A 26,232-nucleotide genomic window follows, 5' to 3' on the forward strand; every position below is an offset into this window, starting at 1 on the left:
AAGATAATTTCATTAATAAGAGCAAGTTATTAAAGCTTACACAACCTAAAATCAAGGCAGTGCAAGGAAAATACATCAGCACTAAAAGTTTCAAGCCGACCAGAAGAGACATTCTCCAGTTATTATACAGACTCTAACAAGCTGTGCACCTACACAGCCTGAAGATAAGAACTGTTTCATTCATTTCACACAGTGAGATGAATCTCCCATTAAAGTTTGATGGTGTTTACAATTACTTTATGTAAATCAAGGGAAAGCTGTAAAATATATAGCACTTGTGGACTGGGAGGGATTCAGATCTGATCCAAGGAAGGGAAGGATCAGTCCAGCTCCTTAGATCATGAGCCCATCATTACCATCAAGGCAAAACAAATACATTAATATAAAATGATACTGTGGTGTAAGCACCCCTCTGGCAAGACAGTGATGGAGTGAATGATGGGGAAAGTTTTTCTTTTTTGGGCCGCCCTACCTTGGTGGGAAATGGCCGATGTGTTAATAAAATCAGGGCGCCCGCGCGTGCAAATACTCTCCTGAATCTTACCCTGGATACAGTTAACCAGTATTGAAGGTTTGAAGCTGATCGAATAAGTCGTACTCGAGGTATAAACGAAAAATTAGGAGAAAGAAAAGGAAAATGTTGATGACTCTATTTCAAAAATTGGAAAGTCTGTCACTATTAAATCTAAAAACGCCCTAAAACAGCAAATTTTTTTTTTTAGTTTTCTTTTTTATTCACATTTTGTTTCAAATTCTTCAAAATCCAATATAAAAAAATGTTTTTCAAAGAAAATCCAGTTTGAAGATATATATTTAGAGAAATGACAAACTGGCACTAACAGAACTCAAAATCAATACAAAAATACTTTCAGTTAAGATGCACCAACACTTAGGGTTTCAAGCCGACCAGAAGAGGCATTCTCTCACTGGAACATAAAAACTATTTAATTAAACTGACAATTTAAAATTTACACAGCTCAAAGTGAATACCAGACGATATTTTAATAAAGGAAACTAACGGTGAGAAATTCAAGCCGAACAGCAAAGGCATTTACCAGTAATTGATCAGATTTTAGTGATTCCAGATTTTTTAAGCAAATTCAATAAAATTTTTAATTTGCACATACTTAGACTAATGTGTTATTATCAGCCGTCTTATAGAATACATCATCAATAATGGTATCAAGACCATCATGTGAAACGTTCTTTAGTTATTGAACATAAACGAATATCAATATTTATTCATTAATAAAAGCAAACTGGGACTTAGGTTTAGTAAGAAACAGCGTCAGGAAACAGTGTTTCCTGACGCTGGTGTTAGTCATATGATGACCTGCAGCTGGATCTCTTGGTCATCTGGCCGAGGACTTCCGCTGGCTTACCATCAACCTCTTTAAAAGTTGTGGTCATGATTATAGCCATTTATTACACGGATTTATATCACACAATAATAGTGCGAACTATGTGACCAATAACACACATCAGGGGTGAAAATTTGAAGACGATCAGATGAGTCATTCCTAAGTTATGGCAAGGATTCCATTGATTACTAGTATTTTGTTTTACCTATTTTCCCATGTTGACAAATTTGCCAGCACATAAACAAAACTTAATGGGCAGTATCCTGGATGTAAGATACATCAGCCATTAATTACTGAAGTCTTTCAAAACAGGTAAACTGAAATTTATTTAATATGGTCTAATAAGAATAAAAATACTTCCTTTATGAACATTTGAAGCTACACCACTGAGGATTCAGAAAGTTATCAGAGTCATTCCAGGATGCTGGGAATGGTTTCAACAGCTGTGATCATAGAGCACCTCAACATACCATTTGTTCCAAAAATCTGGCCCTAGTTGCCGAAGACGAACGTTGAACATCTGAAGCTGATCGGATTAGGCAGTCTCGAGTTAAAAGCCAAATAAAAACGAGTAGTCTAAGGAGATCACTGAAAATAAGTGATTTTATAAGCAGTAACCAACACGGCTTCAGCTATGATAGATCTTGTCTTACAAACTTGTTTGACTTCTACGATAATGTAAAGTGAGACAGGAGTATGAGGAAATGATGGATTACATATTCTTGGATTTCAAGAAGGCGATTGATATTGTACTTCACACACACACACACAAAAAAAAAAAAAAAAAAAAAAAAAAAAAAAAAAAAAAAAAAAAAAAACTGAGAAGCAAAGAATGAATGTATTACAGTGGATCACAGATTACCCTTAAAGAAAGAATGCAGAAGATTGCCCGAGGACAGGTAGATGACTGAATGTGAAGGAGTAACACGCGCGATTTCACAAGATCCAAGTATACGTGAATGACGTACTATAACAGATAGATGTTTCCTTGTTTTCAAGGATGAAGACAATTATGAGATATAAATAGGTCTGGGAAAATTGCAAGATTAGTCAGAAAAGTGGTTACTTGAAATCAACCCCAGCAAATGCAAGGTTATGAAAATAGGAGGAGGAAGAAGACCTGAAGTCACTCAAGGAGAAAGACCTAGGGGTGAGAATAATGCTCTTTAGTCATCTCTAAGAGTAACCTACAAGAATCTCAACAAGGGGTCATTAATAACCTTTTATTTAATATATATGAGGCTCATCTTCGATTATGCAGCATCAGCATGAAACCCACACCCGATAAAGCGTATCAAGAAGCAGGAGAAAATGTAGAGGAATGCAGCGAGATTAGTTGCAGAGCTAATATATGTATGAATCATGTGGGAAAGGTAAAGAAAACAAACCTGACAACATTAGGTGGTAGAAGAACCAAGAGATACAATATAATGGCATATGAAATTATCAAAACATTTAAAAAGGTGGACAAGGAAAGATATATTGGTCGAGAGGCAGGAAACGGGCATAGAAGCAGGTTAAAAGTACAGGCGAGTCAGGGATTTTAGGAAATATTTTTTTTAGCCTTATGGTGATCAGGAAGTGAAATGACCTGGGCGAAGTAGAAGCTTATGAATAGGTAGGACATGAAGGACCCTGCCATCTTTATTCATAGCAGAAGCAAACCCAGCAAGCCACTAGTTAAGAGGGAGACCCAAGAAGTGAGGTTCGGCTTTTGCAGCCTCTATAGGGTAGTACAAATACCTTTGTAGAAACATACACCCACCCACCTACCCACCCACCCACTCACCCACACACACACACACACATGCACACATACATACACACATACACACACACACATGTGGTACTGGAAAACCTCATGCATCAACATGTTAGTGACACTACCAGAGAGAGAGAGAGGGGGAGGATGAACCAGCAAGACCGGACATCGTGTTCACTCTGAGTAGCTCAAACATTGAGGATATCACATATGAAAGGTGTTACGCAGTGTGCTGCGGTAAAAATTTATATAAAAAACAATGTTTTATAGCTCCGGTATTATTCTGAATCCGGACGCGTTTTATTCTTGTCAGTCAGGCAGAGTGGCCAGGAGACAGGAGCAGATGAGGTGTTGATATGTTTAGTGCAGTAAGTTACTCACAGCAGAGGAAGCAAGATGTAATGATGTGAGTATATGGTGTTGGGTGAGGGTTTTTTTAGTGTATACTATAATTTTGTTTAAGTGCTCTCAGTTATCTGTAAGACCCTAGTATGGAGAGGCCTGTTTATGCGAGAGTACTGTATGGTGTTTTGCCTGCTGGTAACTAGTCTACCAGGCAGAGGTGAAGGAAGAAGGGGGGGGGGGTTTGAAACCTCCCTGTTTATATATTTTGTCTTCTCGCTAGCAGCAGTATGCTAGTGAGCTAATGTGAACTGGAGTGTGGTGGTTTACTGCAGTAGTGTATAAGTTTTATATAAGTTGCTTATTAATATAGATACATTTTTATATAGGTTAGTTTTTGTGTCCTTCCTTATACTATAATAATTATTTGCACTCATGCTTCTTAATTTGTATGAGTACATGCTAGCCCAGGAGTGGCTGTTTTTTTTTTTTTAATATTAAATATTATAACCCCTAGACAGCAGTGTGAGCAGCCTTTAGGAGCCAGAACATTATATTTAAGTTACGAGGCACCACAACAGAAGGTTACGTAACAAAGGCCCCTTGGAGCCAGTGATCACGTGGTTCTGAGTTTTGAATACATTGAGTTACAAGTGGAGAGGGTAACAGGAGTGGGATGGGATAAAGCCAAACTATAAAAGGAGGGACTACACAGGCATGAGGAACTTCCTGCAGGAGGTTTAGTGGAAAAGAGAATTGGTAGGAAAGTCAGTAAACGAAATGATGCACTACGTAACAACAATATGCAAGGAGGCAGAGGAAAGGTTTGTTCCCAAGGGCCACAGAAATAATAGGAAGACTAGAACAAGCCCTTGGTTTATCCGAAGGTGTAGGGAGGCAAAAACTAAGTGCACCAGAGAATGGAAAAAGTACAGAAGACAAAGGACCCAGGAAAATAAAGAGATTAGTTGAAGAGCCAGAAACGAGTATGCAGAGATAAGGAGGGAGGCCCAGCGACAGTACAAAAACAACATGGCATCGAAAGTCACTTCCGGCCCGAAACTGTTTTATAGCCACATCAGGAGGAAGACAACAGTCATGGACCAGGTAATCAGGCTGAGGAAAGAGGGTGGGGAGCTCACAAGAAATGACCAAGAAGTATTTAAGAAGCTCAACACGGGATTTAAGGAAATAGTTACAGTGGAGACAGAAAGGACTCTGGGAAGACAGAACAGAGGGGTACACCAACAAGGGCAATACCAACAAGTGTTGGATGAAATACACACAACCGAGGAGGAGGTGAAGAAGCTGCTAAGTGACCTTGATACCTCAAAGGCGGTGGGACTGGACATCTCTCCGTGGGTCCTTAGAGAGGGAGCTGAGGCGCTGTGTGTGCTACTAACCACAATTTTCAACACATCCATTGAAGCTGGACAACTACCTGAGGTATGGAAGGCGGCAAATGTAGTCCCCATTTTTGAGAAAGGAGACAGGAACGAGGCACTAAACTATAGACCAGTGTCACTGACGTGAATAGTATGCAAAGTCATGGAGAAGATTATCAGGAGAGTGGTGGAGCACCTAGAATGGAACCAGCTTATAAACGACAACCAGCACGGATTCATGGAAGGCAAATCCTGTATCACAAACTTGCTGGAATTCTATGGCAAGGTAAGAGAAGTAAGACACGAGAGAGAAGGGGTGGGTAGATTGCATTTTCTTGGACTGCAAGAAGGCCTTCGACACAGTTCCTCACAAGAGATTAGTGCAAAAGCTAGAGGATCAGGCACATATAACAGGAACGGCACTGCAATGGATCAGAGAATACCTCACAGGGAGGCAACAACGAATCATGGTACGTGATGAGGTTATGAATGGTTTTGAAAACCTACAAGTTGAAGAGTTGAGACACTTATGCTACACATACGCCACGTTACACCACACAGTGGCTTCATCAGTCCTATATGCAGCAGGAAGGTGTAAGGAGCGGAGGAGTTGCCAAGTTTCAATGGATGTGTTGAAGATTTTTGTTACTGACACACACAGTATCTCTGCTCTCTCTCTAAGGATCCACAGAGAGATGTTGTCTGAGGTATCAAGTTCACATAGCAGCTTCACTTCCTCGGTTGTGTGCATTTCATCCAGCACTTGTTGGTGTATCCCTTGATGGTGTACCTCTCTATTCTGAATTCCTGAGGCCCTTCCTGTCTCCACTGTAAATACTTCTTTAAATCTCATGTTGAGCTTCTCACATACCTCTTGGTCATTTCTTGTGAACTCCCCACAATCCTTCCTTAGCCTGAATACCTGGTCCTTTACTATTGTCTTCCTCCTACTGTTGTTTTCCTCCTACTGTTTTCCTCCTGATTTGACTTTCGATACTATGTCATTTTCGTATTGTCACTGAGCCTCCCTTATCTGTGTATATTCGTTTCTGGCTCTTTAGCTGATTTCTTTATTTTAGTGGGTCCTTTGTCTTCTGTACTTTTTCCATTCTCTAGCGCACTTAGTTTTTGCCTCCCTACACTTTCGGGTGAATCAAGGACTCGTTCTGGGCTTCCCATTATTTCACTTTCCCTTGAGAACAAACCTTGCATTTTGTTGTCATATAATCCATCATTTCTTTTACTGTTTTTCCTGCAAATTCTCTTTAACACTGAACGTCTTGTAGGAAGTTCCTCATGCCTGTGTAGTCTCCCCTTTTGTAGTTTGGTTTTTCCCCGTCGTATTCCTGCTACCCTCTCCACTTATAGCTCAACTATGTAATCAAAGCACAGAACCACATGATCACTAGCTCCAAGGGGCCTTTCGTACGTGATGTCTTCGGTGTCTGAACTACTCAAGGTGAATTCTAGGTCCAGTCTTGCTGGATCGTCCTCACCTCTCTCTCTCTGGTAGTCTCTAACATGATGGTGCATGAGGTTTTTCAGTACCACATCCATCACCTTGGCTCTCCATGTTTCGAGACCCCCATGGGGCTCCAGGTTTTCTCAGTCAATCTCCTTGTGATCGAAATCACCCATAACTAGTAACTTTTGCTCTACCCATGTGAGCTCTTCTGGCCACCTAGGCTAGTGTGTCTACCATTGCTCTGTTGCTCTCTTCGTATTCTTCCCTTGGCCTCCAGCAGTTCTGTGGCGGGTTGTACATTACTGCAATTACCACCTTATGGCCCTCAGACTGGATTGTTCCTATGTAATATGTGTGTGTGTGTGTGTGTGTGTGTGTGTGTGTGTGTGTGTGTGTGTGTGTGTGTGTGTGTGTGTGTGTGTGTGTGTGTGTGTGTGTGTGTGTGTGTGTGTGTGTGTGTGTGTGTGTGTTCTCACCTGCTTTTGCAGACACCTGTCACCTTCTATCTGCCAGACGTGAACACCAAGCGGATACTCGCCACTCCACTGGGCCAACATGGTACCTCTCATGTTTAGATAGAGTCGACTTCTCATGGTCCACGAGCCATTCACGTTTTGCATCACAACATGACCCAGTCCGTCAAAAATCATCTCGAAATCTTCATTGTCACGGAAAGAGAAAACACGGTCTAACAAGGAGTCTCTGCACAGTCCGCGTAGTCGTAATACCGGATAAGTGGTGAAATTACACAAAATGCAAGTTTGTATTTCACACGGGCATGAGGCCCATTTATACGGGTCGTGATATACTGCTGCAATACAATGAAATTCGACTGTAGCTCTTCCATATTCTCTGAGAAACTGGTACCATGTTATTGGCGTTCCATCAGTGAGCTTCAACCACTGCAGTGTTGTGAGGTTGCCAGCAGCACCAATCCAGAACAGGTGCGTCCATAAGTCTCTACACTGATCCTTGTAACTAACAAACTTGTCGAAGAAAAAGGCATTCGTCTTGGCATCTTCTGGAATGATCAGTTGTCCCTTCAGTTTCCGACACCACGAGTAAGCACGTTTAAAGTTCATTTTGTGCGAGAAAAACAAATAAAAGTCACTTACGTAATCGCTACACAATTCATTCATTTCCACGGTTCTAATCGTTGTAGGACCCCTGACCGTAAGTTTATTGTTCTGCAAGTCAATAAGAGGTGGATTCAGGTCCGGTAAGTCCCTGCAGCTGAGCAGTTGGCTCATTTCAGCGATTTGTAGGGCGACGTCATAGATCCTGTAGTCAGCAATCTCTCCATCCAGTATGTTCAAGATGATGAAGTCTCCCTCCATAGAGTAAAGTTTCTGTCCCAGGACGAGGCGGCCTCCAGCTCGCACTTCAACACGCTGCTCGGGAGGCGCATCGATGTTGGGCGGTGTTAGTTCAACATAGTATGTCTGCGGGAGAACAAGTTAAGTATTAGCTGACAGAAGAGCAAGCCTTATCAGTGCACAGGCTTAATAATTAACACGGGTTTAGCGTTCTACTGCTACTACTACTACTTCTACTACTACTACTACTACTACTACTACTACTACTACTACTACTACTGCCACTACTACTACTACTAGTATTATTACTACTACTACTTCTAGTACTATTACTACAACTACTACTACTACTGTATCTTCTACTACTACTACTGATACCATTACTACTACCACTGCTACTCCTGCTACTACTACTATTGATGCTGCTGCTGCTGCTACTAGTGCTGCTGCTACTAGTGCTGCTGCTACTAGTGCTGCTGCTGCTGCTACTAGTGCTGCTGCTGCTACTAGTGCTGCTACTAGTGCTGCTACTGATGCTACTAGTGCTGTTGCTGCTGCTGCTACTAGTGCCGCTGCTGCTGCTACTAGTGCTGCTGCTGTTGCTGCTGCTAGTGCTGCTGCTGTTGCTACTAGTGTTGCTGCTGCTACTAGTGCTGCTGCTGCTGCTGCTAGTGTTGCTGCTGTTGCTACTAGTGCTCCTGCTACTAGTGCTGCTGCTGCTGCTGGTGCTGCTGCTGTTTCTACTAGTGCTGTTGCTGCTGCTGCTATTAGTGTTGCTGCTATTAGTGCTGCTGCTGCTGCTATTAGTGCTGCTGCTACTAGTGCTGCTGCTGCTGCTGCTGCTGCTGCTACTAGTGCTGTTGTTGCTTCTGCTGCTAGTGCTGCTGCTGCTGCTGCTGCTAGTAGTGTTGCTGCTGCTGCTAGTAGTGCTGCTGCTGTGCTAGTAGTGCTGTTGCTGCTACTAGTGCTGCTGCTGCTAATAGTGCTGTTGCTGCTGCTGCTACTAGTGCTGCTGCTGCTACTGCTGCTACCAGTGCTGCTGCTGCTGCTGCTGCTACTAGTGCTGCTGCTGCTGCTGCTGCTGCTAGTACTGCTGCTAGTGCTGCTGCTAGTGCTGCTGCTAGTGCTGCTGCTGTTAATAAAAATAAAAATAATAATGCGTCTGAGAAGAAGAATGAATTACGAAGTATCTTCGAAGTGGTTGCCAGAATATTTTTGTCTTTATCCAGTCAATCGTTTGATTTCCTCTCATAACACAAGAAGACCCCATCAGTCGGCTTCAGTTTTTCAACATTGATGTATGGTAACTAGGTCAAAATTTCTAGCACCTATTGGCACGTCCAGGTGCCCAGGTGCCTATGACCAAAGTTGTAGGAACAATTCTCAGAATCATACGGCTTAGCCTCAAATGTTAAAAAAAAAAAAAATCACTTCCTTATTCGATGACAGCAGAAAGTGAAGTTCAAGTGAGTTGGTAACACTCGCCAATATTTTGTGTTCAATAGTGTGAAATTTTGATTTCTGTTATTTTACGTTCAACATACTTGAGTTTACCTCTTGTGAATAGTGTCAACATTTAATGACAGAAGCAAGTTACAACCAGGATAGTGCCCATTAAGTTTAGTTTGTCTGCAGCATATTTGCCAATGCACAATTTTTTGGTGTGCAAATTTGAAATTTTAAGAAAATTTAAAAAAAAATGTTAACCGGTTTTATTATCAAATAAATCTTGGCTTTCACTCTAAACAATATAAATTTTAAACTGACTAATTTTTTAAATAAATTGATTTCAATGTAATAACTAGGTAATGCCTCTTCTTATTGGCTTCAAACTCTTAGTGTTGGTTTATATTAATTAGAAGTATCTTGTTATTGATTTTGGGCTTTGAATTTGCCAGTTTTTTCAATTTTATATAAAAAAGATAAAATTGGGCTTTCTAGTAAACAGAAAATTAGGTACATTTTTAAAGGTGACAGAACAGAATTTTAAATGGAACGGAAAAGTAAATCAGAAAACTGAGAAATATTAATCTCTCGAAATTTTTATAGCTTAATGTTATTTTTCAGGAGTTAATTAAATGAATCATTAAATATTCTACGACTTAATGAATGAGCTGATACACAAGTAAGATATTGGCCAGGGTTTATTTTGTCGAATAAGCCGAATGAAAATTTGTTCTTGGAATAAATCAGCGGAAATCGATCTGAACATAACGAAAAAGTATAAATAATATATTTAATGTAATATTAAGTATATTTAACTTGACTAATGATATATATAGCAGAATTTAACTAATAAAATTGTCTTAGTTTTTGGGAGGTTTGGCGAGGTTTCTAAGTTAGTTTTGATTAAAAAATAAAAAACATTTTATCATTGTTAATGAGAAAATATTAACTATTAATCTGTAAAAAAAAAATGGAAAAATTTAATTTTTAAGGGACTTCGGCCTAATATATATACATATATATATATATATATATATATATATATATATATATATATATATATATATATATATATATATATATATATATATATATATATATATATATATATATATATATATATATATATATATATATATATATATATATATATATATATATATATATATATATATATATATATATATATATATATATATATATATATATATATATATATATATATAAAGGGGGTATCAGCAAATAGCAAGAAGAAATTTTATTGATCAACAAATCATTGAGAATAATGACCAGATTATCATAAATAACTTGGAGGATGCGGGTCTCCAGGTTGAGAGAAACAGCAATATGTTGCCAGGTAAACATCCTCAGAGTGAACCTGAGAGCCTTGGAGACAAGTCCACCACAGCAGAGTACGTGCATGTTATTCTTCTTTGGCACCAGTTCTGTAAGGAAGAGATGTCTTTGAAGAAACTCTCTCTCTCTCTCCTCTACTCTTTCTTTCTCTCTCTCTCTCTCTCTCTCTCTCTCTCTCTCTCTCTCTCTCTCTCTCTATCTCTCTATCTCTCTCTGTATATACTTATAAATGTAGTTCCGAATAAGCCTAACCGTCGAGTTAGGCCTGAGAAGCAAGGGTGTTTTCTACCGAATAAGCAGAGAGAAAATAGCTTCTCGCAACAGATATCAAAAAATCAATCCGAACATAAGGAAAATAATACATATCATTGATTTTAAGTAATATTAAATAAATTTTAGTAGAATATTGCTTAATTTTTTTTTACGTAGGGTTAAGTTAGGTGAGAGTTCTAAGTTAGACTTCGTTGAAAAATAAAAATGCATAATTGTATATATATATATATATATATATATATATATATATATATATATATATATATATATATATATATATATATATATATATATATATATATATATATATATATATATATCTATATATATATATATATCTATATATATATATATATATATATATATACATATATACATATATATATATATATATATATATATATATATATATATATATATATATATATATACATATATATATATATATATATATATATATATATATATATATATATATATATATATATATATATATATATATATATATATATATATATATATATATATATCAGAGAGGAAATGCCTGCAGCATTTTGGGCACGCGGCCCACCGCAGGGGAGCTGGACGAAGTATTCGAGATGTAGCTCTGAGTTACCTATGTCGTTTTACTTTCTAGTGTATTTTTGTGAATGTTTTGTGTATTTTTATCGGACCTCATTTTCTGGATGTTGAGAAGTGCAGTGAAACAACCATATGTTAACACAGCAGTGAAACAACCATATGTTTACACAGCAGTGAAACAACCATATGTTAACACAGCAGTGAAACAACCATATCTTAACACAGCAGTGAAACAACCATATCTTAACACAACAGTGAAACAACCATATGTTAACACAGCAGTGAAACAACCATATCTTAACACAACAGTGAAACAACCATATGTTAACACAGCAGTGAAACAACCATATCTTAACACAGCAGTGAAACAACCATATCTTAACACAGCAGTGAAACAACCATATCTTAACACAGCAGTGAAACAACCATATCTTAACACAGCAGTGAAACAACCATATCTTAACACAGCAGTGAAACAACCATATGTTAACACAGCAGTGAAACAACCATATGTTAACACAGCAGTGAAACAACCATATCTTAACACAGCAGTGAAACAACCATATGTTAACACAGCAGTGAAACAACCATATCTTAACACAACAGTGAAACAACCATATGTTAACACAGCAGTGAAACAACCATATCTTAACACAACAGTGAAACAACCATATCTTAACACAGCAGTGAAACAACCATATCTTAACACAGCAGTGAAACAACCATATCTTAACACAGCAGTGAAACAACCATATCTTAACACAGCAGTGAAACAACCATATCTTAACACAGCAGTGAAACAACCATATCTTAACACAGCAGTGAAACAACCATATCTTAACACAGCAGTGAAACAACCATATGTTAACACAGCAGTGAAACAACCATATCTTAACACAGCAGTGAAACAACCATATCTTAACACAGCAGTGAAACAACCATATCTTAACACAGCAGTGAAACAACCATATCTTAACACAGCAATGAAATGACCATATCCGCTCTGAAGTCATTGTGTTTACAGTCGCATTTTTCCTCAAGTTAAATTAATCTAGCATCAGAAGGGTATCACTCCACTGTAATAAAGTACAAAACATTTCTTAACATCTGGATTCATCGTAACATTCACCGTTTAGTTCGTGTCGTTGGTACAAAACTATGGCATTGAAAATTGGGTTGGTCAAATGTTTGTTAGTGGGATGAATTGTAAAGGACCTGCCTAGTATGGGCCAACAGGCCTGCTGCAGTGTTCCTCCTTTCTTATGTTCTTATGTTCTTATGTTAGTGTCTAGGTGATCTGCGACTAATATAGACCTCGTACAGACAAGTACCTATTCATTAATTATCGTAGTATATATACCAGTAGGTGTGTACATTTATTGTGATATGTTTTAATGCCTGTTTCAAGGAATAAATTGGTTTTGATATATGGAGTGTGCATATACAGAATTTAAGCCATAATAATCTTAAGGATTAAATTTCTATTGATTATGGATTACACCAAAAGGGTTAAACACGAGAAGGTTCAGACATACCAACAAAGAGTTCCTCACTGCATCCCTCGACAGCATAGTTGATCAGCGGAATGTGGGATGTCCATCTGCGCAGCCTTAGGTGAAGCAACATCGTCACCTACACAAAAATGATTCATCATAGCCACCTACACACAAATCAGCTGGCATATTTACCCTCACTGGTGAACCAGCATAGCCACAAATATACAGGCAAACCAAAGCCTTTCGCATTCTCTTGCTTCACCAGGAGTTATGCAATGTTGCAATTGTAGTAACAGGTAAGTTAAGGAGAAAGGTTCTCTCAGAGGTAAGGATGCCAATACTATGTTCATGCACTTCCTCCCCCCCCCCCCATACTGGGGAGTGCATGGTTTGAAGACAGCAGAATAAGCCTGAATGGTAAGAATGTTTTCTAGCAATGGGCTAGTAACCCCTTCTTACAAACTACTAAAAAAATATGAAACTGGGATGCTTGAATGTGCGTGGATGTAGTGCAGATGATAAGAAAGAGATGATTGCTAATGTTATGAATGAGAAGAAGTTGGATGTTCTAACTCTAAGCGAAACCAAACTGAAGGGAGTAGGTGAGTTTCAGTGGGGAGAAATAAATAGGATTATGATCATCTGAGAGAGTTAGAGCTAAGGAAGGGATAGCAATAATGTTGAAGCATTAATTATGGAAGGAAATATTAATGTATAAATTCAAGGATTATGAGGATTAAAATAAGGGTTGGATGCAAAAATTGGGTCATAATAAGTGCATATGCACCTGGAGAAGAGAGAAGTGTAGAGGAGAGAGAGATTTTGGGAGATGCTAAGCGACTGCGTAGGAACTTTTGAATACAAGGAAAATGGAAGGAGCAAGTAAGAGAGAGGTGAAGGTATACCTGAAGAGAGTTCCGGGGGTCAACGCCCCCGTGGCCTGGTCTGTGACCAGGCCTCCTGGTGGATCAGAGCCTGATCAACCAGGCTGTTGCTGCTGGCTGCACGCAAACCAACGTATGAGCCACAGCCCAGCTGGTCAGGAACCAACTTTACGTGCTTGTCCAGTGCCAGCTTGAAGACTGCCAGGGGTCTGTTGGTAATCCCCCTTATGTATGCTGGGAGGCAGTTGAACAGTCTCGGGCCCCTGACACTTATTGTATGGTCTCTTAACGTGCTAGTGACACCCCTGCTTTTCATTGGGGGGATGTTGCATCATCTGCCAAGTCTTTTGCTTTCGTAGTGAGTGATTTTCGTGTGCAAGTTCGGTACTAGTCCCTCTAGGATTTTCCAGGTGTATATAATCATGTATCTCTCCCTCCTGCGTTCCAGGGAATACAGTTTTAGGAAATTCAAGTGCTCCCAGAAATTGAGGTGTTTTATCTCCGTTATGCACGCCGTGAAGGTTCTCTGTACATTTTCTAGGTGAGCAATTTCACCTGCCTTGAAAGGTGCTGTTAGTGAGCAGCAATATTCCAGCCTAGATAGAACAAGTGACCTGAAAAGTGTCATCATGGGCTTGGCCTCAGTAGTTTTGAAGGTTCTCATTATCCATCCTGTCATTTTTCTAGCAGATGCAATTGATACAATGTTATGGTCCTTGAAGGTGAGATCCTCTGACATGATCCCTCCCAGGTCTTTGACGTTGGTGTTTAGCTCTATTTTGTGGCCAGAATTTGTTTTGTACTCTGATGAAGATTTAATTTCCTCGTGTTTACCATATCTGAGTAATTGAAATTTCTCATCGTTGAACTTCATATTGTTTTCTGCAGCCCACTGAAAGATTCGGTTGATGTCCGCCTGGAGCCTTGCAGTGTCTGCAATGGAAGACACTGTCATGCAGATTCGGGTGTCATCTGCAAAGGAAGACACGGTGCTGTGGCTGACATCCTTGTCTATGTCGGATATGAGGATGAGGAACAAGATGGGAGCGAGTACTGTGCCTTGTGGAACAGAGCTTTTCACCGTAGCTGCCTCGGACTTTACTCTGTTGACTACTACTCTCTGTGTTCTGTTAGTGAGGAAATTATAGATCCATCGACCGACTTTTCCTGTTATTCCTTTAGCACACATTTTGTGCGCTATTACGCCATGGTCACACTTGTCGAAGGCTTTTGCAAAGTCTGTATATATTACATCTGCATTCTTTTTATCTTCTAGTGCATTTAGGACCTTGTCGTAGTGATCCAATAGTTGAGACAGACAGGAGCGACCTGTTCTAAACCCATGTTGCCCTGGGTTGTGTAACTGATGGGTTTCTAGATGGGTGGTGATCTTGCTTCTTAGGACCCTTTCAAAGATTTTTATGATATGGGATGTTAGTGCTATCGGTCTGTAGTTCTTTGCTGTTGCTTTACTGCCCCCTTTGTGGAGTGGGACTATGTCTGTTGTTTTTAGTAACTGTGGGACGACCCCCGTGTCCATGCTCCCTCTCCATAGGATGGAAAAGGCTTCGTGATAGGGCCTTCTTGCAGTTCTTGATGAACACGGAGTTCCATGAGTCTGGCCCTGGGGCAGAGTGCATGGGCATGTCATTTATCGCCTGTTCGAAGTCATTTGGCGTCAGGATAACATCGGATAGGCTTGTGTTAATCAAATTTTGTGGCTCTCTCATAAAAAATTCATTTTGATCTTCGACTCTCAGTCTGGTTAGCGGCTTGCTAAAAACTGAGTCATATTGGGACTTGAGTAGCTCACTCATTTCCTTGCTGTCATCTGTGTAGGACCCATCTTGTTTAAGTAGGGGCCCAATACTGGACGTTGTTCTCGACTTTGATTTGGCATAGGAGAAGAAATACTTTGGGTTTCTTTCGATTTCATTTATGGCTTTTAGTTCTTCCCGCGATTCCTGACTCCTATAAGATTCCTTTAGCTTAAGTTCGATGCTTGCTATTTCTCTGACCAGTGTCTCCCTACGCATTTCAGATATATTGACCTCTTTTAGCCGCTCTGTTATTCTTTTCCGTCGCCTGTAAAGGGAGCGCCTGTCTCTTTCTATTTTACATCTACTCCTCCTTTTTCTTAGAGGAATAAGCCTTGTGCATACATCGAGTGCCACCAAGTTAATCTGTTCTAGGCATAAGTTGGGGTCTGTGTTGCTTAGTATATCTTCCCAGCTTATATCGGTTAGGACTTGGTTTACTTGGTCCCACTTTATGTTTTTGTTATTGAAGTTGAATTTGGTGAATGCTCCCTTGTGACTAGTCTCATTATGTCGGTCTGGGGCTCCACGCATACATGTCTGAACCTCAATTATGTTGTGATCTGAGTATATTGTTTTTGATATGGTGACATTTCTTATCAGATCATCATTGTTAGTGAAGATGAGGTCTAGTGTATTCTCCAGTCTAGTAGGCTCTATTATTTGCTGGTTTAAATTGAATTTTGTGCAGAGATTTAAAAGCTCGTGTGAGTGTGAGTTTTCATCAGAGCTGCCTCCTGGTGTTATTACTGCAACACTGCAACAATATTATTTGCTATATTCCTCCATTTTAGGTGCCTTAAGTTGAAATCCCCCAGGAGCAAGATGTTGGGTGCAGGAGCTGGAAGATTTTCCAGACAGTGGTCAATTTTTAGCAGCTGTTCCTGGAATTGCTGGGATGTTGCATCCGGAGGCTTGTAGACTACCACAATGACTAGGTTTTGGTTCTCGACCTTTACTGCTAAAACTTCCACTACATCATTTGAGGCATTTAGCAGTTCTGTGCAAACAAGTGACTCTGCAATGTACAGGCCAACCCCCCCCCCCCTTTTGCCTGTTCACTCTGTCACATCTGTATAGGTTGTAACCTGGGATCCATATTTCGTTGTCCAAGTGATCCTTTATGTGGGTCTCAGTGAAAGCCGCGAACATTGCCTTTGCCTCTGCAAGCAGTCCACGGATGAAAGGTATTTTGTTGTTTGTTGCTGGCTTTAGACCCTGTATATTTGCAAAGAAGAATGTCATCGGACTGGTGGTATTGTTGGTACTGGGGGGGGATTTTTTTTTCCGGCATTAGTATCTGTATCTGTTGGTTTGGAGTGGAGGCCATCGACTGTGGTTCCACTCCAGGAATGACTGGATTTGGTGTACGATTTCTGCCATTTCCTGCCAGTTTTTTTTCCTTCCTGGCACTAAAAAAACCTCTCCCTCTTGAGTGGCTGTGGCTACCCAGGTTTTCCCATGGCCTGGATGTTTTGTATCTTTTTGTACCCTTTAGATGGTGTGCCTGGCAATTTAAGTTATAGCACAGTCTTTCCTGTACTGAAGAGGTACACATTTCAGGGTGAAAAAGGTTACAGGAAGGGAGTTTGCATTTTCCTGTTGTCATATGGGCATGGCATTTTCTAGGGTGGTCATAGTTGCACGTCCCATCTGTTTTTCCAAATTTCCCATGTCTGCAGATACCAAGTGCATAGTACGTGCACAGGCTTGGTTTCCGTTTGCCTTGGGTTTCTGTGACTGTATTCCCTGTTGGTGCATGTTTCCCTGTCTTATTCCTATCCTCCCTAGCACCAACAATGGAGCTCCCACCAGTTGTTTTTGGTAATATATCCTCACTATTGCTAGTGGAGTCCTCTTGTTTGCTATTTCCTGTGGTATTTCTAGTTTGCAATATTGGTTTTATCTTATCTTTGACTACACTTGTTTCCCCACTACGGCTCCTGTCCCCTATGAGGTCATTTATATGTATTCCTTCCTGCGTATAATTCCCGACTACCTGGACAAAATCTCCAGCTTCACCATTACTGTCTCCCAGGACAGCACCTCCAGCTTCACCATTACTGTCTCCCAGGACAGCTCCTCCAGCTTCACCATTACTGTCTCCCAGGACAGCACCTCCAGCTTCACCATTACTGTCTCCCAGGACAGCACCTCCAGCTTCACCATTACTATCTCCCAGGACAGCACTATCAGCCCCACATTTACTGACTACCAGGACATCATCTCCAGCCTTACAGTTTCTGACTACATGGCCAGTATCAAGGGCAGTACCATTCAGCCCAGACTTTTTATGTTCCCATCTGTTGTAGTAAGCTTCCAGGTTGTCTATGAAAGCAGCTTTGATGTTATCCTCTTTTAATACCCTTGTGATTTTAGTCCACAGATTTATCTTATTTGGGCATACCCAAAAACACTTCCCTGTTTTAATACTGCTTGTAGCTAGTTCTTGGATATCTGCACAAGGGGCGTGACACCAATTTCCACAAAAATGACAATTTATCCATGTGGAAGCCCGTTTGTTTGATTGACTGCAGACTATACAGAACTTCATAATGATTTGAATGGTTAATTTACTGTAATTCTACTAGCAACCTCTTGAATATTCTATTAATAACCTCCTTAAATGAAGCTCTAGCTATTTGTATTTCTATTTCTAACTGTACTTGTATGTTGGACAGCTTACCCTGTACGGTCCTGATTTATATTTATTGTTTGTGTTTGATAAGGGCGCCTACAACCCCATCCGTTTACAGTCTGCTTTATTGTCCAACGAATCCGTTTGAAATCAGTCAAGGGTTCGGACCATCAAGGGTTTGGACCAGTCAAGGATTCGGACCAGTCGATCTGATCTGATCAGTGGGTCACTTATTTAAAACATACTAGTCGGTGATTTGGGCTAACACATGAAGGATCTACTTGAAATTATCTACCCGAGTAATATGTGATTTGATTGATACAAAAGTATAACTTGCGTGTTGATGAGCAGGTGATTTCTGGCAGCTCCTACAATGACGAACGGTCGAGCCTCAACCCTTGTTTATCAATCGCTGTATCTAGCTTTTCTAGTTTTTTTTTTCGTCTCCACCACAATAAATGTTATATTATCACTATAGTTGACTGGTGGAAATTTTGGAGGAAGGACGCTTTTTCTGTAGTAATAATTGCTTCTCGTTGTGTATATTGCGACCGCTGGTAACTACAGGTTACCAGGAGGACAGATGGGCTAGTGAGAGTATAGGTAATGAGGTCGATGTTGTATGGAGTAGGTTGAAGAAGGTAGTGTTAGAGCATTCCGCAAAAGTTTGTGGTTACCGAAAATTGGGTGTGGGAGGGACGAAGAGCGATTGGTGGAATGATTTGGTAAAGAGAGTAGTAAGAGAGAAAAAGTTAGCATATGAGAGGCTTTTAGAAGTGATTCAAGGAAGGAGGAGTATATGAAGAGAAAAAGAGAGGTTAAGAGAGTGGTGAAGAAATGTAAAAGGAAAGCATATGAAGAGTGGGTGAGATGTTATCAACAAATTTTGTTAAAAATAAGAAAAAGTTTTGGAGAGATTAAGATGAGAAAGCCTTGAGAACAAATGGATTTGATAGATAATAATAATAATAATAATAATAATAATAATAATAATAATAATAATAATAATAATAATAATAATAATAATGATAATTTTATTTCAGCACGATACATTGAAGATTGAGACACTTATGCAGCATATGGGAATCTTTATTCCTGAATAAAGATTCCCATATGCTGCATAAGTGTCTCAATCTTCAACTTGTCGGTTTTTCAAACCATTCATCACAGCACGATACATGTTTGAACGAAGGAGTATAACAATCGGGTGTACTTGCCAAAAGCCCCTTTATATGCAGAGCATTTCGGGCAAACTTAAGACTAACCTAAGATTAATAAGAACATAAGAACATAAGAACGAAGGAACACTGCAGAAGGCCTACTGGCCCATGCGAGGCAGGTCCAAGTCTCCTACCGGCTTAAGCCAATGCACCCAACCTAGTCAGGTCAGGTCACATTGACTTAAGGGAGGAACACGGCAACCGACCTGTTAGCACAGGTCTAACTCACACCCACCCACATCTACTCATGTATTTATCCAACCTATTTTTAAAGCTACACAACGTTCTGGCCTCTATAACGGTACTTGGGAGTTTGTTCCACTCATCCACAACTCTATTACCAAACCAGTACTTTCCTATATCCTTCCTGAATCTGAATTTTTCCAACTTAAAACCATTGCTGCGAGTCCTGTCTAGGCTAGATATTTTCAGCACACTATTTACATCCCCTTTATTTATTCCTGTCTTCCACTTATACACCTCAATCATATCCCCCCTAATTCTACGTCTTTCTAGAGAGTGCAGTTTCAGGGCCCTTAGTCTATCTTCATAGGGAAGGTTTCTGATACATGGGATCATCTTTGTCATCCTCCTTTGTACATTTTCCAGAGAATTTATATCCATTCTGTAATACGGTGACCAAAACTGTGCAGCATAATCTAAATGAGGCCTAACCAAGGATGTATAGAGTTGAAGAACAACCTGAGGACTCCTATTATTTATGCTTCTTGATATGAAGCCAAGGATTCTATTAGCTTTATTGCGAACACTTATGCACTGTTGTCTTGGTTTCAGATTACTGCTAACCAGAACTCCTAAATCTTTTTCGCAATCCGTAATATTAAGATCTACATTATTTAGTTTATATGTGGCATGGTTATTGTCCTGTCCAACATTTAGAACTTTGCATTTGTCTATATTAAACTGCATCTGCCACTTCTCCGACCACTGCATCAGTCTATTCAAATCTTCCTGGAGTGCTCGAATGTCCTCGTCAGAATGAATTCGACGGCCTATTTTGGTGTCTTCGGCAAACTTGCCAATGTCGCTCTTTATGCCCTCATCTATGTCGTTTATGTAGATTGTGAACAGCAGGGGGCCCAACACTGACCCCTGTGGAACACCGCTCGTGACGCTACCCCACTCTGATTTCTCCCCATTTATGCAAACTCTCTGCTGCCTATTTGTCAACCATGCCTCTATCCAGGAAAAAATTTCTCCTCCTATTCCATGTGCTTTAATTTTCCTCAACAGTCTCTGATGTGGGACCCTGTCAAAAGCCTTACTGAAGTCCATATACACAATATCATATTCATTACCATGATCTACCTCCTCAAATACCTTAGTGAAAAAAGTTAATAAATTCGTAAGGCAGGAACGCCCCTTTGTAAAACCATGCTGAGATTCGTTGATTAATTTATGCTTTTCAAGGTGGCTACGAACTGCCTCGGCAATTATTGATTCCATAAATTTTCCCACTATGGAGGTTAGGCTTATTGGTCTATAGTTCGAAGCTAAGGACCTGTCACCTGTTTTGAAAATAGGTATCACATTTGCCATTTTCCACTTATCTGGCACCATGCCAGTTTGTAGTGATATGTTGAAAAGATTAGCCAAAGGTGTGCTAAGCTCCTCTTTACATTCCTTTAGAACCCTTGCATACAGTTCATCAGGGCCTGGGGATTTGTTAGGTTTTAATTTATCTATTTGCCTAAGGACCATGTCACTTGTGACCCTAATAGTGCACAGTTTATTATCGTCCTGTTCTACATAATTTATCATTACTGGAATATCGCTGGTATCCTCCTGTGTAAAAACTGAGAGGAAGTATGTGTTAAAAATTCTACACATTTCCTTATCACTGTCAGTGAGCTGACCCGAGGAACTTTTGAGTGGGCCTATCTTGTCCCTGATCTTACTTCTGTATACCTGAAAGAATCCTTTTGGGTTAGTCTTCGATTCTCTTGCAACTTTAACCTCATAATCTCTTTTTGCTTTTCTAATTCCCTTTTTTATTTCTCTCTTTAACTGAATATATCGATTTCTTAATTGCCCCTCTCCTCTTTTGATTTGCCTATATATGCCTCTCTTTTGACCAATCAGATATTTTAATCTATTGTTCATCCATTTAGGATCATTTTTGTTTGATCTGATTTCCCTATTTGGAACATAATTTGACTGAGCAGCTAGAACTATGCCCTGGAAAGCATCATATCGGCAACCATCACCACCTACCTGACCCTTAGTCAGGTCATTCCAGTTCAGCCCACCTAAGTAATTTTTCAGTCCTATGAAATCAGCCAAGCGAAAGTCAGGGACGGAGACTTGATTGCCATTATTAGGGGAATTCCAGGCAATAACAGTTCAGTAATTGAAGAATTGAGACACTTATGCAACACATGGGAATCTTTATTGAAGAAACGTTTCGCCACACAGTGGCTTCATCAGTCCAATACAAAGTAGAAGTGGGTAAGGAGAGTAGAAGTTTGAGGTAATCAGTCCCTCAACCTGGAATCGATGTGTTCAGTCCATCACTCTTGTAGGAAGTGCAGCAAAGGGCCAGAGAGGTGGCTTATACACTGCGGTGAGATGAGTTGAAGCAGGAGGAGGCGGGATCACAGTGGGACCTGCCACTAGTGTAAGTAGGTCGTCGTCCAAAGGTTGGGCAAGCGTTGAAGTCTTTGTACCAAGATACCATGATGTTGCAGTGTCTGACAGATGTGATGAATGGTTTTGAAAACCGACAAGTTGAAGAATTGAGACACTTATGCAACACATGGGAATCTTTATTGAAGAAATGTTTCGCCACGCAGTGGCTTCATCAGTCCAATACAAAGTAGAAGTGGGTAAGGAGAGTAGAAGTTTGAGGTAATCAGTCCCTCAACCTAATGGACTGAACACATCGATTCCAGGTTAAGGGACTGATTACCTCAAACTTCTACTCTCCTTACCCACTTCTACTTTGTATTGGACTGATGAAGCCACTGCCTGGCGAAACGTTTCTTCAATGATGATTCCCATGTGTTGCATAAGTGTTTCAATTCTTCAACTTGTCGGTTTTCAAAACCATTCATCAGTGCAGTAATTGTACTTATGATCATTAGGTGAGTTACAATGACTGCAACATAACTGAATGTTTTGTTAGTTCATGTTATATGACTTTAATAAGTTTGGTAGAGAAGAATTACAGTTTTGATTATTAACCTAAGATGGACACAATGGAATGATTAACAATGAGAGGATTACAGATACTGAAAGTATACATATATTGATTATAATGTTTTAACTAAGTATTGAGCAAATGCATGTATAATTTTTACATATGTATTTATGATGAGGTGGGATAGGTTAAGGAGATAAGATTTTTTTAACTGTAGTTTTAAAAATGCCAGAAGTTCTGGAGATTTCTGGCAGAGTTCCAGATTTTGAACCCTTTTATGTACATTTAGTTTTTGAAAATATTTAACCTGACACGGGGAATGTCACAAAGATTTTCATGCCTAGTCTTATGTCTATGGATCCTATTGTAACTGTCAAGAAAGCGTTTCAGGTCAGGATTTATATTAGATTGATTATTCTGTGAATGTTGGTTGCACAGTAGTACGAGTGAATGTTTCGTATAGTGAGTTGGTTGAGGTCTTCGAAGAGTGGTGGGAGGGGGTGTTGTCTAGCTGTGGATTGTGTGATCATTCGCACTGCAGCATTTTGTTGGATTTTTATTGGCTTTACGTTATTTGTCGTTGTGGAACCCCAGGTACAAATAGCATAGGTGAGGTAGGGGTAGATCAGTGAACTGTGCTGTTACACTACTTACACTATAGTATGCCAACTGTTTTAGATACTTTTTTAGTTATGTGTTGGATATGGATGTTGAATTTCAAGTTGTTGTAAAGGTGCAGACCCAGGAATTTTCCCTCATTATGTTCAGCAATAAGGATGTTGTTTAATTGCATAATGTTTAGCTGGACCTCACTTCCTTTAGTCCCAAACATAATGCAAAAGGTTTTGTCTATATTCAGTGTGTCTATTGACTGTCATCCAGGTTGCTACTTTTGCGAGCTCTTCATTAACAATAGTGTTGAGTGAGGTTATATTAGGGTGGGACATGACAAAAGTCGTGTCGTCAGCAAAGAGAATAGCCGTAAGTTGTTGCGACACGCTTGGAAGATCGTTGATGTATAAAAAAAAAGAAGGGGCCAAGAACGCTTCCCTGCGGTACACCAATATCCAGGGGTCTTGTTGAGGAGGTTGTGTCCTTCATAGGCTTATTGCTTTCTATTAGTAAGGTAACACTTGGTAAATGCAAGTTCGTGGCCTCTTATACCGTAATGATCAAGCTTTAGGAGTAGGATGCTGTGATCTACTGTATCAAAAGCTTTCTTAAGGTCGATTAAGAATCCCCGTGGGTAATTTTTTTTAAGTGCCGTGTAAAGTATGTCTAGCATTTTATTATTGCGTCATTTGTTCCTTTGTTTATTGAAGCCAAACTGGCAGAGGTTGAGGATGCTTTGTGATGTTATGAATGAATATAACCTTTAGTGTATGAGCTTCTCGAAGATACTGGAAAGTAAAGGCAAATTTGTTATTGGCCTATAATTGTTTACATCTGTTGGGTCACCACCTCTGTGTATTGCTGTAATCCATGCTATTGTAATCCTTGCTAGTGTTATTTTTCAGTGATCTGTTAGAGTAATGCAATATTGGGTGAAAGGACTTGAACCGCTCTTATGTACCATAGTGGTGGCACTTGGGCTATATTTCCTGATATGCTTTCAGAGTTAATAATCATAGGATCTTCAGGGGGCTCTGTTGGTGCAAGATAGAGGGATGTGGGAAGTTTCCGTCTCGGGCATTGGTATTTGGAATTTTACTGGCGAGATTTGATCCCAGGGTTGAGAAGTCATTTATCCAGTTAGCTGTATCAATAGGCTGGAGTTTCTGTTCGTTTGGTTTAATTAGTACAATATTACTGGGAGCAATGGGCTAGTAACCCCTTCTCCTGTAGACATTTACTAAAAAAGAGAAGAAGAAAAACTTTATAAAACTGGGATGCTTAAATGTGCGTGGATGTAGTGCGGATGATAAGAAACAGATGATTGCTGATGTTATGAATGAAAAGAAGTTGGATGTCCTGGCCCTAAGCGAAACAAAGCTGAAGGGGGTAGGGGAGTTTCAGTGGGGGGAAATAAATGGGATTAAATCTGGAGTATCTGAGAGAGTTAGAGCAAAGGAAGGGGTAGCAGTAATGTTGAATGATCAGTTATGGAAGGAGAAAAGAGAATATGAATGTGTAAATTCAAGAATTATGTGGATTAAAGTAAAGGTTGGATGCGAGAAGTGGGTTATAATAAGCGTGTATGCACCTGGAGAAGAGAGGAATGCAGAGGAGAGAGAGAGATTTTGGGAGATGTTAAGTGAATGTATAGGAGCCTTTGAACCAAGTGAGAGAGTAATTGTGGTAGGGGACATGAATGCTAAAGTAGGAGAAACTTTTAGAGAGGGTGTGGTAGGTAAGTTTGGGGTGCCAGGTGTAAATGATAATGGGAGCCCTTTGATTGAACTTTGTATAGAAAGGGGTTTAGTTATAGGTAATACATATTTTAAGAAAAAGAGAATAAATAAGTATACAAGATATGACGTAGGGCGAAATGACAGTAGTTTGTTGGATTATGTATTGGTAGATAAAAGACTGTTGAGTAGACTTCAGGATGTACATGTTTATAGAGGGGTCACAGATACATCAGATCACTTTCTAGTTGTAGCTACACTGAGAGTAAAAGGTAGATGGGATACAAGGAGAATAGAAGCATCAGGGAAGAGAGAGGTGAAGGTTTATAAACTAAAAGAGGAGGCAGTTAGGGTAAGATATAAACAGCTATTGGAGGATAGATGGGTTAATGAGAGCATAGGCAATGGGGTCGAAGACGTATGGGGTAGGTTTAAAAATGTAGTGTTAGAGTGTTCAGCAGAAGTTTGTGGTTACAGGAAAGTGGGTGCGGGAGGGAAGAGGAGCGATTGGTGGAATGATGATGTAAAGAGAGTAGTAAGGGAGAAAAAGTTAGCATATGAGAAGTTTTTACAAAGTAGAAGTGATGCAAGGAGAGAAGAGTATATGGAGAAAAAGAGAGAGGTTAAGAGAGTGGTGAAGCAATGTAAAAAGAGAGCAAATGAGAGAGTGGGTGAGATGTTATCAACAAATTTTGTTGAAAATAAGAAAAAGTTTTGGAGTGAGATTAACAAGTTAAGAAAGCCTGGAGAACAAATGGATTTGCCAGTTAAAAATAGGAGAGGATAGTTATTAAATGGAGAGTTAGAGGTATGGGGAAGATGGAGGGAATATTTTGAGGAATTGTTAAATGTTGATGAAGATAGGGAAGCTGTGATTTCGTGTATAGGACAAGGAGGAATAACATCTTGTAGGAGTGAGGAAGAGCCAGTTGTGAGTGTGGGGGAAGTTCGTGAGGCAGTAGGTAAAATGAAAGGGGGTAAGGCAGCCGGGATTGATGGGATAAAGATAGAAATGTTAAAAGCAGGTGGGGATATAGTTTTGGAGTGGTTGGTGCAATTATTTAATAAATGTATGGAAGAGGGTAAGGTACCTAGGGATTGGCAGAGAGCATGCATAGTTCCTTTGTATAAAGGCAAAGGGGATAAAAGAGAGTGCAAAAATTATAGGGGGATAAGTCTGCTGAGTATACCTGGTAAAGTGTATGGTAGAGTTATTATTGAAAGAATTAAGAGTAAGACGGAGAATAGGATAGCAGATGAACAAGGAGGCTTTAGGAAAGGTAGGGGGTGTGTGGACCAGGTGTTTACAGTGAAACATATAAGTGAACAGTATTTAGATAAGGCTAAAGAGGTCTTTGTGGCATTTATGGATTTGGAAAAG

At 39.7% G+C, this 26,232-nt stretch overlaps 1 protein-coding gene across 1 annotated transcript in view; it reads right to left on the reverse strand.

Moving 5' to 3' along the window:
• LOC128685465 (uncharacterized) overlaps positions 1-26,232 on the reverse strand; it is a 175,796-nt gene that overhangs the window by 50,446 nt on the left and 99,118 nt on the right. Inside the window, exons 3-5 of the mRNA XM_053772005.2 lie at positions 12,824-12,920; positions 10,368-10,522; positions 6,792-7,757 (exon numbers count right to left, since the gene is read on the reverse strand). Of these exons, the coding sequence (XP_053627980.2) occupies positions 6,792-7,757; positions 10,368-10,522; positions 12,824-12,920 (1,218 nt within the window). The remainder of the gene's footprint in view (positions 1-6,791; positions 7,758-10,367; positions 10,523-12,823; positions 12,921-26,232) is intronic.

The sequence above is a fragment of the Cherax quadricarinatus genome, chromosome 1, assembly GCF_038502225.1.
Source record: "Cherax quadricarinatus isolate ZL_2023a chromosome 1, ASM3850222v1, whole genome shotgun sequence".
Taxonomy (NCBI): Eukaryota; Metazoa; Arthropoda; class Malacostraca; order Decapoda; family Parastacidae; genus Cherax; species Cherax quadricarinatus.